The sequence below is a fragment of the Staurois parvus genome, unplaced genomic scaffold, assembly GCF_062004578.1.
Source record: "Staurois parvus isolate SC_StPar_1 unplaced genomic scaffold, SC_StPar_1.0 ptg000226l, whole genome shotgun sequence".
NCBI classification, from domain to species: Eukaryota; Metazoa; Chordata; class Amphibia; order Anura; family Ranidae; genus Staurois; species Staurois parvus.
This window is the reverse complement of record NW_028318022.1, coordinates 3708700-3728714: the sequence shown is the minus strand read 5'-3', so window position 1 is coordinate 3728714 and position 20015 is coordinate 3708700. Positions and strand designations below refer to the sequence as shown.

General features: G+C 42.0%; 1 protein-coding gene across 1 annotated transcript in view; it reads right to left on the bottom strand.

Annotated features, from left to right (window-relative positions):
• The window catches only part of CSMD1 (CUB and Sushi multiple domains 1), a 2075474-nt gene that overhangs the window by 744178 nt on the left and 1311281 nt on the right, over nt 1-20015 (bottom strand). Inside the window, exon 8 of the mRNA XM_089679519.1 lies at nt 16927-17014. Coding sequence (XP_089535645.1) covers nt 16927-17014 — 88 coding nt within the window. The remainder of the gene's footprint in view (nt 1-16926; nt 17015-20015) is intronic.

The window sequence follows — 20015 nt, the reverse complement described above, 5'->3', positions numbered from 1 at the left end:
GATTTACTGAGTTATATTTAATTTTTAAGTTGCCAATATAAACGTACTTTAGAGAAACAACTTTAGGAATAAGACTATTAAAATGTAGCTTTCAAGGTTTCAGTGCTCTGCTCTGTATTATCTGCATGGTCAATTAGCTTGAAGCACACAGCTATTCAAAACCAACAATTCTTTGGTTGGTGACTCATTACTTTATGGTTATTGTCCTATCTGCAGTTTCTTATGTATATTGGGGTGTTCAAAATTTTAAAGCGAACCTGTATCTGGACTATGCACACTGCAGTTTTTGTATTGTGAAGAAGCAGTAAAAACAGTTTGACCTCCAGAAGGCTTTACCACTTTATGAACAGGGAATTTTTTGCTTTGCAACACTGTGTTACTTTAAGTGGCAATTGCTCAGTCATGCAACACTGTACCCAAATTAAATTTATACAGGTTTTTTCACACAAATAGAGCTTTCTCATTTCCGCAGGCCCTAAAATGTCAGGACAGTGCAAATACCCCCCAATTGACCCCTTTTTTGTAAAGTAGACAGTTATATGCTAAGAGGCACAGCAAGTTTTTTGTAATTGTAATTTGTTTGTCTCAATGTTTGGGAGAATGAAGAAATTACTATTATTATTGTTTTATTTTTACATACTGTCACCAGTCTGTATCCCTGATCATGGCCACACCAGTCATATGATGACGCTGTACTGAACTGGTGACAGTTTATTAAAAAAAATTGTGTGTATGTATGTAAAAAACACATTTTATTTACTTTTTTATTAATTTTTTTAAAATATGTTTTTATGTTTTCAGGTTTTCGTTTTTTACTACCATAACATGACACCTTTTTTTTTACACTAATATCCCTTGCGGTGATGATTATAACAAGAGTGTTAATGGTCATGAAAGGCTTCATTCACTACTTGATGTTTACTATTGTGATTCTGTGATTGGTCACAAGTGATCTCATGGTGATGCTGTGATTGGCCCAGGTACCATGTGATCACTTGTGGCCAATCAAGTCATTCATGACAGTTTTGCTTACATTGTAATCATGTGATCACTGTGACTGGCCATAGCGATGACATGTAACCCTGGCCATCCACATGACTAGGTACCGAGCATCATGCTGTTCTGCATGCCCTGAAGGCGCACTGGTGCACCACCTAATATCAGCTCGCAGTAAAAGTACTGTGCGCAGGCGGTAAGTGGTTAAAAATACACTTTTATTCACCTCTGTGCCTATAGATATTGCAAAGAAATTCATATTTACAACACAGCTGTTCTTGCATAATAGCATACTATATTGCCCTCAGCACTGCTTATCCACATGGAGTTATAATTTTTATGTATAAGAGAGGGGGAAAAAAGGTAGAGACACAAAAGTGTTGATTTACTAAACAAATAGCGAATGTGTACTTTATATTTTAAATTTAAACTTAGTAGATGTATTCATTTCAATGATCCAAATATGTACAATTGTAAAACAAAAATCTTCTTGGCCCTTGCACATGGTTGGGTATTGAAAGTGAATGCAACTTTACCATATTCAGTAAACTAAGTAAATAATCATAATACAAAATCAACATTCTTTAAACCACTTGTAAATCATTACCAATGTGTGAGAAGGTATAATATACTGGGACTGTTACCCTACAATTGCAAAAAAAAAAACTAAGTATATAGCAGTATAAAGCAGTGAAAGTGAAATTCACCACATATTCACTGCAGGTGAATATTCTTTGTGCATGCAATTTAAGTTACAGAGAATGATTAACCACCTGTGAATATCAAAACTGCTGCTTTATAAATATATCCCTACATGTATTTAGTTTTTTCAACAGTTCTTTATTTTAAAACAATACTCTTTTTTTATTGCACAAGGCTTCTTTCTTATTTTTTAGTTTTTTTAGATGGCAAAGCTAATCATGTCAGTTACTGTTAGCCTTACTAGTCCTAGGAATTGGTTTGTAATAATTGCATGGCATGGATATTTCTCATGATTTGCTCTTATTAAACCTGCATGCTGCAAATGTAATATTTCTGTAGTCAAAATAAAGTTCTGTATACATGACGTATGTTAACATAATACATTATCAATTACATGATTTGTTCTTTTATCCTGTGTGGCTCTGGCTCAAAACACACAAATGTACCTCAAGGCCTGCTCTCATAGAATACATAATGCAAACTGACATGTTTATCCTGTTTCACGTCTCTATTCTTGTATAGGCAAACCTTGTCATTTTCTTGTGGCTTTCGATAGTTATTATTTCCTTCATTTTCCTAAAGCATCATAATAAAATGGTACATTTTGTAGGTAGACGTGACACTGCCAGTCATGTGAATTATTAAAACAGATCATTTACACATGATAAATAGATGTGTCATGTACATTACTCTTTTTACAAATGTGATTTTGTATTTCATTTTAGCAGTGCAGTATTAAAAAGAATGTATACATTAATTGTACTGTTCATATATTCTTTTGTACATGTATTTCTATGGCTGGTAGCAGAGAGTGCAAGCATCTACAACCTTTAGGTGTTTCTAAAGTGTTTGTCTACAATACAGGAACCAAAGAAGTCCACACATTTGACACTTCTTTCTCAGTGTGCTCCTTCCCTTGCCACTGAGCTCCACAGACAGGTGCATGGTCAAGGGGTGTGTAATGGGTTGGGCGGAGCCTGACGGGGAAATGATCCATCTTTCTTTTGATTGACAGTGCAATACAGTTGGCAGATTCCATATCCACAGCCAAGAAATCCACCCACTGTTGTATGCGGTTGATCAAAAGGAAGGTTGACCTGATGGGAGTATGGCCGGATCTAGGGGAGTGAAAGGGTGGGCTATGCCACCCCAGATTTTAGTCGTGCCCCCCAAAGCCAACCCTAACCTGCCACTATACTGCCACCATACTACCCTAACCTGACACTATACTACCCTAACCTACCACTATACTGCCCTAGCCTGCCAATATCTTGCCCTAATGTGGCACTATACCATCCTAATCTGATACTTTTCCTCCCTAGTTTGACACTATACTATCCTTGACTGACACTATACTGATCTCAGTTATTTTTTTAAAAAAACAATATTTTCTCATTTCGGTCATAAAAAATATCCAAAAAAACTAAAATTTTGTCATAAATTTAGGCCAAAATGTATTTTGGTTACAAAAAAATCCATAGTTTGAAGACGCTATAACTTTCACACAAAGCAATAAATACTGTAGATAATGGAATTTACACAGTTTTTACTTTCTGGCTGCCCATCACATTTCTTGAGGTGCTAAAATACCAGGATAGTACAAACACCCTCAAATTACCCCTTTTTGGAAAGTAGACACTCTTATCTGCTGAGAGGCATATTGAGTCCATGGAAGATTTATTTTTTTCCACAAGTTTCTGGAAAATGACAAACATTTTTTTTTTACACAAAGTTGTCATTGAAATCATTTATTTCTCGCACAAGCCATGGATATATGTGGAATTACACCCCAAAATACATTCTGCTACTTCTACCGAGTATGGGGATACCACGTGTGAGACTTTTTGGGAGCCTAGCCACATACAGGAGCCTGAAATCCAATGACCATTTTGAAAGCCTGAAGGTACGTAACGTCCTCATTTCACTTCCTCAATACCTATCACAGTTTCGAAGGCCCTGACATGCCAGGATAGCACCAAACCCCTCCAAATGACCCATTTCTGGAAAGTAGACGCCCCAAGAAATTTAAAAAGAGGCATGGTGAGTATTTTGCAGATCTCATTTTTTCTTACAAGGTTTTGAAAAATAAAAAAAATAGAAAAAATAGGTTTTTGTTTTCTTTTTCCATTTTCCAAAAACTTGTGACAACAAATGAGATCTGCAAAATACTTACCATGCTTCTTAACAAATTCCTTGGGGTGTATACTTTCCAAAAAGGGGTAATTTGGGGGGGGGTTAGGTGCTATCCTGGCATTTCAGGGCCTCTGAAACTGTGAAACTGTGATAGGTAGTCTGGAAGTGTAATGAGGAAATAAAGCCCTTTAAAAGCCTGAAGGTGCCTATTGGATTTTGGGGACCTTTGCTTGGCTAGACTGCCAAAACGTCTCTCACATGTGGTACCCCCATACTCGGGAGAAGTAGCAGAATGTATTTTGGGGAGTAATTCCACATATACCCGTGGCATGTGTGAGCAGTAAATCATTTAAGTGACAATTTTGTGTTAAAAAAAAAAAACTTGTGGTAAAAAAATAAATTATTCTATTGATTCAACATGCCTCTCGGCAAATAGTTTTGGGTGTCTACTTTCCAAAAAGGGGTCATTTTGGGGGGTAGGGGCGTTTTATGCCCAGCATTAGAAGTTTATGCCACACATCACTCACTCTTCTAACCACCTGAAGATCAAGCCATTTCTGACACTTTTTGTTCACATAAAAAAAATCTGTATTTTTTGCTAGGAAATTAATTTAAACCCCAAAACATTAGATATTTTTTTAAAGCAGACACCCTAGTGAATAAAATGGTGGGTACTACAATTGTGTATGGCACATATTACTCGCACAGCGATTTTTCAAAAGCATTTTTTTTTTAAATAATAGTTTATTTGTATCAATCAACACAATGCAAAGTAAATGAACAGAAGAGAAATCCAAATCAAATCACACATCGAATTTTCTGATCACCCATCATATGTTGGAGGCCCTGGAGCACAAGGACAGTAGATACCTCAAAAAATTACCACGTTTTGAAGAGTACTCACTCCAATATATTTTTAAGAGGCATAATGAATCTACTGAAGATTTCATTTTGCCATAAGTTTTTGGAAAGGAAAATGAGGAAAGAAAATGAAAATTTATTTTTTACACAAAGTTGTAAACTTAATAAGACATTACTCACATGTAATACTCACCTCTGTATGAGTGGTTAAGGAATATAGCCTAATGTAGCGTCACCTATAGCAGTCTCCATACCTATAAACCAAGCAATCCTAGCCTACTGGCATGTGGCTGGCCACAGGAATGCCATGTTCACTGGTCATGAAGCACAGAAAGCTAAACAAAGGTTGAACAAAAGAGTTCCTGTGGTTTCAAAAGTGCAGTTGTCCACAGTGGATACCTGGGACTGGTGTCTCACAGGAACATAATCAGCTGGACATACAGATGGGTTAGTTCAGGTGCCAAGCGGAGACATGGTCAGCAAACAGGCAAAGAATTGGTCTAGGTGGCAGGCAGAAATGTGGTCAATAAATAGGCAGCACAATGGCTAAATGGTTAGCACTTCCACCTGGCAGTACTAGGGTCATCAGTTTGAATACCAACCATGGCACCACCTGCTTGGAGTTTACATTTTCTGCCTTTTTGGGTTTCCTCCCATACTCCAAAGACATACTAATAGGTTAATTGGCTCCTGTCTAAAATTGACCCTAGGGGGTGCATGCGCGGCCGGCTTCTGGACGGACTCTCTTCTCTGACCGCTCCATCCACCCGCCAATACGATCGCAGCACACACCGGCCCCAGGGTATATAAACCCCACAGCAACTAGCAGGAGCACTGTGCAGACCTCCCCAGCTATGCCCCGCAGGAGAAAAACCCCGGGACAACCGGGAAAACTCACACAGTTCTTCCCTCCTGTCACCTCAGGAATCCAAGATGGTGCCGGCGGCAGCATTACTCAGAATAGTGGCGGCCAGGAGAGGGACTACATGGCCCAGCAGACTGACCCCAGACTGCTGCATCTGCTATACACAGGGGACCCTGATGAGTCATCTCCCCCTATGTCCCCCACCATGAGCAGCCCGGCCAAGTCCAGACCTCGTCTTGACCCTGACCAGCCCTCTGCCTACCAGGCCCTCAGCCATCCATCACCTCACCCTCACACTGACCTGCCTACAATAGAGACATTCCCTGCAACAGATCAACCTATTACTGAACTTTGCATGAAAAATATGCTCTTATCGCTCAGACATACCTTGCATAGTGATTAACCACAGTAGTAATTTGGGCCACGGATGATGATAAAACAGCAAGAACACAGATTACACCATATTGAATCCAGAATGGGAGAAGTAGTTATGGTGCATAACGATTTGATAGACACACACGCGGATCATGCATCTGACATCGAACAAATCAATTTGAAATTAGCCGATCTAGAAGATCGCTCAAGACATAACAACATAAAGTTCAGAGGTATTCCTGAAAATGTCACTAATGAGGCACTCTTACCATATATACAATATATAAAACACCTCATCCCTGCCCTCTCTGACCTAGAGATGGCTATAGACCAAGCCCACCGACTACCAAAGCCCTCATTCTTGTCAGCATCCATCCCGAGAGATGTCCTGGTGCGTGTTCATTTCTACCACATAAAAGAAAAAATCATGATGGCAGCCAGAAACCCACCCTCACTCCCATCATCTCATGCAAATATTCGACTATTCACAGATCTGTCAAAAACCACGCTTCTTAACCGAAAAAAGATGATCACTATCACCAAAGCCCTCAGAAACCACGGCATAGGCTATCAATATGGTTTCCCAACCAAATTAACCGTGAAACAACATGGAAGAATTTTACACAATCAAGACCCTTGAAGCGGGCCTAGACTTGCTTAAAGCTTGGAATATCCTACCCCCGGATACACAGCAATCTACACCAACTAATAGCCAACACGTGGAGGCAGAAGAATCCTGAAAAAGTACACCTCCTGCACACCACCTATTTTTCATCTCAAGTGTTATACCCTAATCTACTATCCTCTGGCGATTGGCCCAGTTTAGAAAAATGTTCATACTACAAGAAAATGTATGGCAGGACCTTCTTCACGGTCAAAGCCTGTTCAAACCCCCCAGTTCTGAAGTAGCACACCGTGCTACTCAGGTTACTTGCATTGTTCGCAAGTTCTTTTTTATTTCCCTCTACTTTCCTCTTCCTCCTCTCCCCTGGCACCACCAGTCGACCAACTATACTTTGAAACTCACCTTTAACAAAGTTTCGCGGAATACCTTTCTGACTCATCTATCAAGCTCAATCGTTACCACAAAATCGCAGACCTTCCATCTCTCAAAGATGCACCCACTCAACCTTGATTTCCCCATTCAACAACTCAACTACCCTGTACATCATTTTACAGATTTCCATTATGATTAATATCACATCTCTTAATATTCGCGGCCTAAACTCGCCGTTCAAAAGATCACTGCTTCAAAAAGGAACCTGAATGTTTCAGGCCGACATTCTTTTCTTACAAGAAACGCACTTCGCCACAAACAAGATCCCCAGACTGCAACTTAAGCGATTCCCACATATCTATATGTGTCAGGGCAGGGCTGTGGAACGGACAGGTAGGCCTAGTGGCAGGGTAAGGCACTGGCTGACGACAACCACCACCAACAGACCGAAGTCCCTCAGGGCGCGGAGTCTAAGTCCCAGGCTGCCCTTCACCAGGGCCCCTGATGGTGGGGATGGACTTGACGCAGCCAGGAACCAGGTCGCGGCCCCCGAGACACCCCGGCTGCGGTAATGGCCGCCGCCAATGGCGTGTAGCTGGTGAGAATAACAATAGCGTAGTCAGGCAAGCCGAGTCGACAACAACGGGACAAAACAGTACAGAACAGTAGACAGAGAATCACAGGTCACGGGCCGGGTTCAGCAACGGAAGGTCAGATCAAAGGAAAACACAGAGAATGGTCTTAGTCACAAGCCGAGTCAGAATACCAGAAGAGTCACGAGCATATACACAGAGCTGTAGCAAGACAAAGACACAAGACACAAGTGCAAAGAGCATGTGCGGATCACAGGCTTATATGTACTCAGCCACACCCCTCTGGGGGATGGACCTCAGAGACCTGAAGGCATAAAAGCTTCCCACCATGCTCAGCAGAAATCCAAGATGGATGCCAGCACATGGAGTAACAAAACCTCGGGGAAAAGGTAGGACCTTGACAGTACCTCCTCCTCAAGGGCCCCTCCCCCTCCGCGGCTCAACAAAAGGTTTCTGAGGAAAGCGGGTATGAAAAGCGCGGAGGAGGGCAGGAGCATGGACATCCGCGGAAGGAATATAGGAACGCTCCTCGGGACCATAACCGCGCCAATGAACCAGGAACTGTAATCGACCGCGCACCAATCGAGAGTCCAGGATCCGGCTCACCTCATACTCCTCATGACCGTCAACCCGAATGGGACGGGGCCGAGGCAGAGAGGTAGTGAAGCGATTGCAGATCAGAGGTTTCAACAGTGATACATGAAAGGTATTGGAGATCCGCATCCCAGGTGGAAGGGCAAGGGCATAGGCCACCGGATTCACCTTGCGGAGAATGCGAAAAGGACCGACAAAACGGGGAGCTAGTTTGGGTGTGGGCACCCGAAGATTGAGGTTACGAGTAGACAACCACACCCGATCGCCGACCTGGTATGAAGGAGCGGGCAACCGTTTGCGATCAGCCTGGAACTTCTGACGCTGTGCCGAGTCCCTCAAAGCCCTCTGGATCTGCCCCCATGGAGAACGCAGGGCAGCAAGATGGTTCTCCACAGCCGGAATGTCCTGTGGTAAGAACCTCTCAGGTAATACCGTGGGTTGGTACCCATAGTTGGCCATGAAGGGAGACATCCCGGAGGAGGAGTTGACCGCTGAGTTCCAGGCAAACTCTGCCCAAGGCAGTAGATCGGCCCAATCGTCCTGATGGTCCGAGACATAACACCGAAGGAATTGTTCTAAGGCCTGATTGGAACGCTCCGCAGCCCCATTGGACTGCGGGTGGTAGGCTGAAGAAAAGGAGAGACTAATACCCAACTGGGAGCAGAAGGCGCGCCAGAATCTGGGCACGAACTGACTCCCGCGGTCCGAGACAATCACCTTGGGCAACCCATGCAGGCGAAAAATCTCCCTGGAAAAGACCGTGGCCAGTTCTTGCGCTGTTGGTAATTTCCTGAGTGGAATACAATGGCACATTTTGGAAAAACGATCGACGACCATGAGAATGACCGTATGACCCCGAGACACAGGGAGGTCTACAATAAAGTCCATGCCCACGTGTGACCAAGGACGCTCCCCATTGGGAATGGGTTGCAGAAGACCCATTGGAAGATGCCGTGGAGATTTATTCTGGGCACAGATCGAACATGCCGCTACATAAGAGGCGATGTCGGCACGGAGAGTTGGCCACCAGAACAACCGAGAGACGACCCAAGACAACTGGTTCCTCCCCGGATGCCCGGCAGTTTTGGAGTTATGGTAAGTACGCAGCAGACGGGTGCGCAACCCCTCGGGTACAAAACATCTACCCTCCGGTCTCTCGGGAGGAGCATCAGTTTGAGCCGCCAAAATCTGCTCCCCAAGGGGAGAAGTCAGGCTGGTGCGAATGGCAGCCAGGATCTGATCCGGAGGTATGACCGAGGTTGGCTCAGAGTCCTCCCTGGACAACTCAGAGTATTGCCGCGATAATGCATCAGCCCTGACATTCTTGGAACCAGGCAAATAGGAGACCACATAGTTGAACCGCGACAAGAACAAGGCCCATCTGGCCTGACGGGGTGTCAATCTTTTGGCCTCCGAAAGATAAGTCAGGTTCTTATGATCGGTAAGAATGAGGATCGGAACCGCGGAGCCCTCGAGCAGGTGCCTCCATTCCTTGAGAGCCAGAATGATTGCCAACAACTCCCTATCTCCAATCTGGTAGTTGCACTCTGCAGAGGAAAGCTTCCTGGAGTAGAACCCACAGGGAAGTAGGGGTCCATCGGGTGACCGACATCGCCTCTTATGTAGCGGCATGTTCGATCTGTGCCCAGAATAAATCTCCACGGCATCTTCCAATGGGTCTTCTGCAACCCATTCCCAATGGGGAGCGTCCTTGGTCACACCTGGGCATGGACTTTATTGTAGACCTCCCTGTGTCTCGGGGTCATACGGTCATTCTCATGGTCGTCGATCGTTTTTCCAAAATGTGCCATTGTATTCCACTCAGGAAATTACCAACAGCGCAAGAACTGGCCACGGTCTTTTCCAGGGAGATTTTTCGCCTGCATGGGTTGCCCAAGGTGATTGTTTCAGACCGCGGGAGTCAGTTTGTGCCCAGATTCTGGCGCGCCTTCTGCTCCCAGTTGGGTATTAGTCTCTCCTTTTCTTCAGCCTACCACCCGCAGTCCAATGGGGCTGCGGAGCGTTCCAATCAGGCCTCAGAACAATTCCTTCGGTGTTATGTCTCGGACCATCAGGACGATTGGGCCGATCTCCTGCCTTGGGCAGAGTTTGCCAGGAACTCAGCGGTCAACTCCTCCTCCGGGATGTCTCCCTTCATGGCCAACTATGGGTACCAACCCGCGGTATTACCTGAGAGGTTCTCACCACAGGACATTCCGGCTGTGGAGAACCATCTTGCTGCCCTGCGTTCTTCATGGGGGCAGATCCAGAAGGCTTTGAGGGACTCGGCTCAGCGTCAGAAGTTCCAGGCTGATCGCAAACGGTTGCCCGCTCCTTCATACCAGGTCGGCGATCGGGTGTGGTTGTCTACTCGTAACCTCAATCTTCGGGTGCCCACACCCAAACTAGCTCCCCGTTTTGTTGGTCCTTTTTGCATTCTCCGCAGGGTGAATCCTGTTGGTGCGCGGTGCGTGCCAGCAGAGTTTGCAACGCCTGAGCGAACTGATCCAACAGGAGATCCTGTTGATCCAGTCTGGCGACCAACATTGGAAGCGAAGGCGTACCTGCACCGTCAGGATTCATGGCACTTGTGTAATGTCAGGGCAGGGCTGTGGAACGGACAGGTAGGCCTAGTGGCAGGGTAAGGCACTGGCTGACGACAACCACCACCAACAGACCGAAGTCCCTCAGGGCGCGGAGTCTAAGTCCCAGGCTGCCCTTCACCAGGGCCCCTGATGGTGGGGATGGACTTGACGCAGCCAGGAACCAGGTCGCGGCCCCCGAGACACCCCGGCTGCGGTAATGGCCGCCGCCAATGGCGTGTAGCTGGTGAGAATGACAATAGCGTAGTCAGGCAAGCCGAGTCGACAACAACGGGACAAAACAGTACAGAACAGTAGACAGAGAATAACAGGTCACGGGCCGGGTTCAGCAACGGAAGGTCAGATCGAAGGAAAACACAGAGAATGGTCTTAGTCACAAGCCGAGTCAGAATACCAGAAGAGTCACGAGCATATACACAGAGCTGTAGCAAGACAAAGACACAAGACACAAGTGCAAAGAGCATGTGCGGATCACAGGCTTATATGTACTCAGCCACACCCCTCTGGGGGATGGACCTCAGAGACCTGAAGACATAAAAGCTTCCCACCATGCTCAGCAGAAATCCAAGATGGATGCCAGCACATGGAGTAACAAAACCTCGGGGAAAAGGTAGGACCTTGACAATATGGCTACTAACCCAAAGAAAAAAAAACAGTATTATCACAGCTATAAAGGACTCTGTTCAGTTCAAGTACATCTCGGAAACCACTGACCCCCAAGGTCGCTACCACATCTTAATTTGTCAAGTAAATTACATTCTCTACACTCCAGTCAATGTCTACGGCCCCAACAACAATCATTTGAAATTTTACTGTAAACTTCACTCCATCATCTCAAATCAAACACAAGGCAGACTCATCACCGGCGGAGACTTCAACGTTATTGGCAATCATTTGTTGGATACGTCTTCTAACAAAAGATCTCATAACCTACACTTCAACCAATTTCTACATAACCACGACCTTTACGACATCTGGAGATGCCAACACAGCAACGAGAGAGACTATACTTATTATTCCCCCTCTCACCTCTCCTATTCCAGAATAGACTTTTTCATCACAGACAAATGGACACTTCAACACGTGATATCGTCCACAATCAGTACCATAACCTGGTCAGACCACGCCCCACTCAATATATCCTTAGAAGATAATCGACGATCAGCAATCCCGCCCATCTGGAGACTGAACTCTGCAATTTTGAAAGACTCAGATAACCAGAAACACCTACTGAAAGCCCACAACTTATTCTTCGAATTCAACTCCACCCCTGATATACCTATAACCACAATATGGTCCGCTTACAAGGCCTACATGAGAGGTATTCTCATACAACTAAACTCCTGTATCAATACACAATGATCCCAACAAATTGACCAACTTTTATCTTCCATTAAACTAAACGAAGAAATCAACAAAAAAAAACCCTAACCCTTCCACATCCATATCCCTGACCCAAGACAGAAATAAACTACGAACTATTCTACTACATAAATATGACCTCAACCTCCAAAAAACAAAATCAAAATTCTACGCACTCGGCAATAAAGCAAACTCTCTTTTAACAAAAATAATTAAACAAAAACGGCTCAAATCTAAAATCCTTACGATTCAACACCCGACCACAAATGCCTTACTTACAAACCCGCAAGACATAGCCAACACATTTGCAACTTATTACCAAAATCTATATAACATTAAAGATGACCCAACCACAACCCAACCAACAACTGCTTCCATACAAAACTTCCTAGCAAAGACTAATCTTCCCCGACTCATGTCATCCCAACTCACAGCGCTCACCACTCCAATTTCTCCTACAGAAGTGGAACACAATATAAAAACCTTTCCTCTAAATAAATCACCAGGAAATGACAGTTTCACCAATGAGTTCTATAAAATATTTACACAAAACCTCTCACCACACCTATCTGCACTATTCAACCACGCTGCCTCTACAGGAGATTTCCCTATCGAAATGCTTCAATTGATAATCACGACTATTCCAAAACCGGGTAAAGACCCACAATTGGTCCAGAACTACCGACCCATCTCACTTCTGAACACTGACATAAAACTTTACGCCAAAATAAAAGCCCAACGATTACTCCCCTTCCTACCTACGTTAATTCATCCTGACCAAGTGGGATTCATCCCTGGTCGTCAGGCACCAGATGCAACTAGACAAATCATATCCCTCTTACATAACCTCGAATCCACTAAACAACCCTCCCTACTTTTGTCGCTAGATGCTGAAAAAGCATTCGACCGAATTCAGTGGCAATTTATGAAACTTACACTCCAAAAATTTGGCATTACAGACTGGATGCTATCGGCAATCCTATCCCTCTACTCCAACCCGTCTGCCAAAGTCTTAACTAACGGCGCTCTTTCACAACCCTTTCTCATATCCAATGGCACGAGACAGGGCTGCCCCCTATCCCCCATAATTTTTACCCTACTAATCGAGCCATTGGCATCTAAACTCAGAGATGACCCAACTTTCACAGGAATTACCCACCTTAAAAAAACACAAAATCAGCTTCTTTGCAGACGACATCATCCTAATGATCACCAACCCCTATAAATCACTCCAATCGATACGTTCACATCTTAAGAACTATGCAGAAGTCTCTTACTATAAACTTAATGAACCCAAATCCTCTATCCTAAATCTCTACACACCCACGACTATCCAGAATACACTGACTAAACATTTCCCTTTCTCCTGGGAACATCACAGCATTCCTTATCTTGGGATCAAACTCACCGCCACTACCTCCCAACTATATGCTGCCAACCACTCCTTGAAACCATCCCACATGAATTGAAAAATCTACGTACATCAACTTTGTCGACATTGGGAAGAGTAGCAACCCTAAAAATGTGCATATTACCCAAAATACTTTATATATTCCGCACACTCCCCATTCCCGTCCCCAATATCTTCTTTTCCAAACTCCAAGCATCAATAGCCAAGTTCGTATGGAACTCAAAAAAACCTAGATGCTCCACAAACCTCCTAATACGTCCAGCCTCCAAAGGAGGGGCGGGCCTTCCCCATATAAAATCATACTACAATGCCGCCCTTCTAGACCAGCTCTTTTTCTGGTGGCACCCTACCAATGAAAAAACGTGGACCACCATGGAAACTCCTCCACAACTACCGCACGCACTTGATAAAATGTTATTCTTACCCCAAACGTCCCAATTCCAGCTTTTATCTAAGCATCCTTGCATACAAGCCTCACTAAACATTTGGTATGACTTCTTAAGTTCCAACAAGTCAGATACAGATACTAAACGAATTCCTACACCACTTTCCACTTCATTATTCCCTATCTAAATCTGATGCAATGGGAGAATCGAGGCATTTCCCATATCCGAGACATATGCACAAACCACAACCTAGACTCATTTTCCACTCTACAGGAGTAATTCCACCTTCCTGACAAAGAGAACTTTACTTATATGCGAATAGCTCACTCCCTACACAAAATAACAATACCACTTGAACTCACAATCCCTACTACCACACACCAATTCCTCCATAAGACACAATATCCAAAGAAAGGAATCTCGATCTTCTACACGCTCATAACCAAAGCACAGTTTATGCTTCATACTACCTCTCTAACCAATTGGGAGAACATTCTCCCTCAACCAATACACCCACACACCTGGGAAAGAACTTTCAATATCACATATAAAGCCTCTAAATGTAGTTCCCATTGGGAAACATATATGAAAATTTTACACCAGTGGTACTTGACGCCTGTTAAACTTGCACTATATTACCCTAAACACTCACCTACTTGCTGGAGACACTGTGGAGAAATAGGATCAACACTACATTTACTTTGGTCATGAAAATCCCTCAAATCCTACTGGAATAAAGTCTTTCAATTGACTTCTTCTATCACCGGAATCCCTATGACCCCAAACCCATCCCTTGCTTCCCTACAGACACACGTACCATCATTATACACATATTATCTGTGGCTAAAATCAATATCACTAAACTGTGGAAATCAACGAAAACTCCTTCTCTAGCATCTCTCCTATCCGACCTTAACCTCCAGTGTGAGATGGAAAGAAGAACAGCCTTCCATAATTCTTCACAACAGAAATTCCAATTTCAGTGGTCTCGTTTGTTAAAAAATTCAAATTGCTCCATAAAATGATAACCACAAAATAACTCCATTCTATGACCCAAACATCAACTCTTTTCCCCCCTCTGCCCCCTTTCCAATATAAACCGCACTTCTACTCCGACACGGTTCACTCTAATCTGAGCATACCTCTCATGTAAGCACGAGTTAAGTCCACAGCCTCCCCAGCCAATTGGTGGGGACCCTCTTACATACACTGAATGCTATACCTGAATGTGAACCTTTTTCTTTCATATCACGCTAATGTACAGTGTTTTGTATATTGAAAATCCTTTAATAAAAATATTTGAATATAAAATTGACCCTAGTATGTGTATATATGATAGTGAGTTAGAGACCTCAGATTATACACTCCTTGAGAGTTAGGGACTGATGTGAATGTACAATATATATATGTAAAGCACTGTGTAAGTTGACAGTGCTATATGAGTACTTGTAATAATAATAGACAGTGTCAGTAAAAATGGTAGGCGGTGGCAACACTGCACACTGGTGGGACAGGTGTTGCAGCAATTAGGCACACTGTTGCTGGCTAACACTGGGACTCAAGTGGCAGCAATCAGAAACACTGTTGCTGGCTTAAACTGGTTCAGTGAAACTGGCCCTGATGTAGTGAAGATTTGGGACATTGTTACTGACTATGTGTAAATCAAAAACATATCCAGTCAGCAATAAAATAAATGTGTTAAGAAGCTGCCAGCAATGAGAGTTGATATACACTTACCCTCTGAATAATGAAGTAATAATTACACCCCTTCAAATATCTGCAAATTATACAGTGTTATATATGTTATCCCTCTTTGTACATAACAGTCCCAAAGTGCAAGTAAATAGTCGACATCCACCACCACAGTAAAGTATTTGTACTGAGATTCATGTGAATCTTCTTCCACCAAACAAACAAAATGCATACACACCACAAACGTTTACATCAATTTCTCAATGGGTCTCTCCCATAGTATTTATGGAAATGTGCTGAGAAAATATGCTTTTGGTACCCAATATTTTTCCATTTATAGCAAACATGATTAAATATCACCAAAAGAAAGCTCTATATGTCTCAAAAAAAGATATTGTATTAATTTGGATACAGCATTGCATGACTGAGTAATTGTTATTCAAAGTGTAACAGTGTTGAAATCTGAAAAAAAATGACCTGGGCAGAAAGGGGGTGAAACAGTCCAGTCTTGAAGTACAATTCCTAAAATTCTTTATTTCTGTGTTAAGGTAGTGTATATTACAGAGCCCTCTAACACTAGTTTAGGGTTTGGGTTATATTGGATCCCCGTCCTTAATGCTTCCACCTAGTGCTGAAAGGCATATGGTGTGGGATCAGCTTAATGGGGGCCCAAGTGCTTGCAGCCCTGAAGTATGTTAATACTAATTGGGGTGCTAGGCTAGTATTGTCCCGATTCTTTATTATTTACTAATCTAAGTTCAGATGAACCAATTTAGCAAATACAACCTACACTATGTTTGTTTATTGAGATTAAAACCTAAAATGAGAAATTATGGCATGCCTTTGTCACCTATCTAATTCTGAAAATGGAATTGCAAAACACACCTTGATGTAAGAGTATGGAAGTTTTTGGTAACTTTAATACTGTACAATCACAATAAAATGGAAACCAACAATTTTTATTATAAATTTAATTTAACACATAGAGCCTTTTTCATAAAAAATTTGCATAGTCATTGGCCCAGTGAAAGTGCATGCACATTTCTTTTGTTCAAATAGGATAAAAACAAATTGGTCATTGATTTTAAGTGGAAAATACCACATTTGCCCACTAGATAGAGTTAAGTATCTTAGGGACTTCCTACAACACGTAGTGCTATCTAGTGGGCAAATGCAGTATTTTCCATTTAAAATGAATGCTTTACAACTGAAAAGCACTACTGTATATATAGCCTAATGACATTCAATTTTTCCTAATTTGTACGGAACAAATGAACTTTTCCTGGGCAAATGGCTTTGTAAATTCCTTGTGAATCAACCCCATAGAGTAAATTTTAATATGTAATGAAAAAATACCTGAAATCAAATCCAGTTCTTTTACCATTTTCTGGTACTCCAGGATCTGGACACATATCTGTAGCTGTTGGTACACCACCTTGACTTACTGTTGAAAAAAAAAAAAAAAGAAGTTTAATATGTAATGTCTGAATCAACTCCCTCTGCTTAAACTTGCAGGAAACTGATACACCAAAACCAATTCATCTGAAACTTGCCTAGCATATTGTGATTAAAAGCATACTCCTGCTTTTATTTCTGACAATTTTTCTGAGGTGAACCACATAATTCATGAATTACAGCAACTGAGATTAAAGGCCAGCCAACCAAGAATCTGGAGAATTGGTTCATATATATTCACGGAGCATTAAAACAAAAGAATTACAATGAAAGTAATAAAATGTTCATGATCTTCCTCAATCTACTGTAGTTCAACTGTACTTAATTTATGATCAGATTCAGTTAAAAAAAAAAAACTATAAATAGTTGGCAACACAAATGGTAAACAAACATGAATTTTGAAACAGTATATATTAAATAGTAATATCGAATGACTCAGACATTTTTGTAGATAACATTACTTATGTACTAGATATTTATAACTGTTACTTTATTATTCATTGATAATGTGCTTAGACACCTTAAGCTCGGCAACATTAAAATGTTTACGTATCCCTATTTAAAGATCAAATTGTTATGCCCCACATGTACACAAGTACAGCTTGTAGTCCTCAATGAACTACTAAGGCGCCGTGAAGCGCCATGGTAGTTCATTCATTCTTCCTGTCAGCATATCTGCTTACTCGTACATCTCATATGGGCAAGCAGATATACCAACAGATCTGCAGGAGATCTGCTGATTGCTGGTGCAATGCTTTTTGATCTTATTAATGTATTTCTTGGGACATCTCATTCATCAACCCCCTGATATTTCAGGCCAACCACCACAAATTATGTACATTCACTGATGACGTAGTTATTCTGCTCACAAAACCCATTCTATCCCTTGCCAGCCTATTTAACCTACTGTGTGACTTTGCCTCCATCTCAGAACTTTATATCAATAGTCAAAATTCTAAAGTTTTGAGTGTAACTCTTTCTCCTGAAACATGTCAAAGTATTCAGGATAATTTTGATTTTATGAGCACCCCAAATAAGCTCCCTTACCTGGATATCTACTTTAATTCCTCTGCCACCCTTTTCCATACCACTTACCCAGCCCTATAAAGTACTCTGAAAAATATGCTGAATGAATGGCGACACTACCCAATCTCTTGGTTTGAAAGGATTGCAGCAATCAAGATTACTTTGCTTCTTAGCTTGTGGTATTATTTTAAAGTTTTTCCAGTACAGGTCCCTTCTAAATATCTGTGTTTTTTTCAAGCCAAGATCATTATATGTGGTAACACTGGGCCATGGTTCGTAAAACATACCTTGTTTTGACCCGAGCTGCAAGGTGGATGGGCAGTCCCACACCTCTTTAGCTACTTCCCTACTGCACAAATATCCCAGCTTACTCTTATTCATGCTCAGGCTAATATCCCATTTTGAGCTAGGCTTAGAAGCCTATGATATTGCCCTCCTTTTTTACAAAATATTTCCTTTTTCTTCCACAATCTGGGCGCAAAATTCTTTCTAGTCCTATTGCCTCCCACTCTCTCAAAGTGTGGGAATTGGTTAAATATTCTTGCAAGCTTCTCTTCATCTTCCTATAATTTTCTTCTTGGGAAACTTTTTTTTTCAAACGAATCTCATAACATACCACCCAAAGAATCTCATAACATACCACCCAAAGCTCTCTTTCGATAGGTTCAAATTAAACATTATGCATCTTCCCTTCATTACTACTCTGATATCCCTTTACATCTTATGTCCTTTGAACATTTGTGTAACACAGATCCACATGCTGCAGGCAATATCTCCACTATTTACCCACTTCTATTAATGTAGGGTCAATGTGTGTCTAGTTGGCCCTATGACCTTGGGATCGACATCACTTGGGAAGACTGGCAAGATATACAGAATAAACACATCTAAAAGTTAAAATTATGTTCTAGTAGCTGAAACAAATTATAAAGTGCTAAGGCGTTGGTATCAAGTTCCTTACCATCTATCCCATATAATCCCAAGATACCCCCTTGATTGCTTTAGGGGCTGTTCATAACCTGGTACATTTAGACATACATGGTGGGATTGTCTTAAGAACAGTCATTTCTGGTCTTGAACCCATCAACTGATTTATATTGTTTTAGCTAGATCCTTGCTGAAACAAACAATAGAGGCCTTGCTAAGCAAGAAGCCAGATGACTGTTCTAAAACCGAATTCTGCTTGCTTTCCAGTATTTTTACTGCAATGAAGCAAACAATTGCAACTGCCTGGGAAAAAAACTACTATCTCCTTTGAAGAACTGCCTTTGGAATGACAGCCCCCCCCCCTTTCTCTTAATGTATGCTACTAGTGATCTTTCAGCTGTGCAAAATTATATTCTTACCCTACTCAATTACTTTTTCTCTTGAATGTACTTTACTGTTGTTGTGTTGCTGAATTTATTTGTACCTTTTTTCACACATTCATTCCCTGTGTGATAAAACACACATTCACTCCTTGTTGAAAATAAAAAAATAACTATAGCCATTAAACAGCCGTTCCCAGCCAGTTTCATTTTGTTTGTAAGCAAAGTGGCCTTGGGATCCTGGGTAATGTCACCAACCATATATGTGTGGGAAGTTTGTTTACATGCAGCAGCCGGCTGTGGACTGTCATTTCCAACTAGAGTAGAGAAGGAAAAGATTATTGTGTTGACAAGACATCAGGCAATATGATGGACGTACATTGGTGGAAGATGTGATTTAAATCAGAGAGCATTAGCAATTTTTAATTTATTATTTTATAAAATACTTTTTCTACAGTGTTTGTGTTTTAGTTATTTTATTTAGTGAATGACTAACAAGGGATACTATGTACTTATTCATGTGCTTTGTCAACCCCCTGGAAAAGTATCCTCTGAATGTTAAGGTCATGTGGCCTAGTTTAGTTCAGAAAGGGGAGTGCACACTTGTTGCCCCTTCATTTCTGCCAGCCAGGCTACATGCTTGGATAAGGGTCTGGT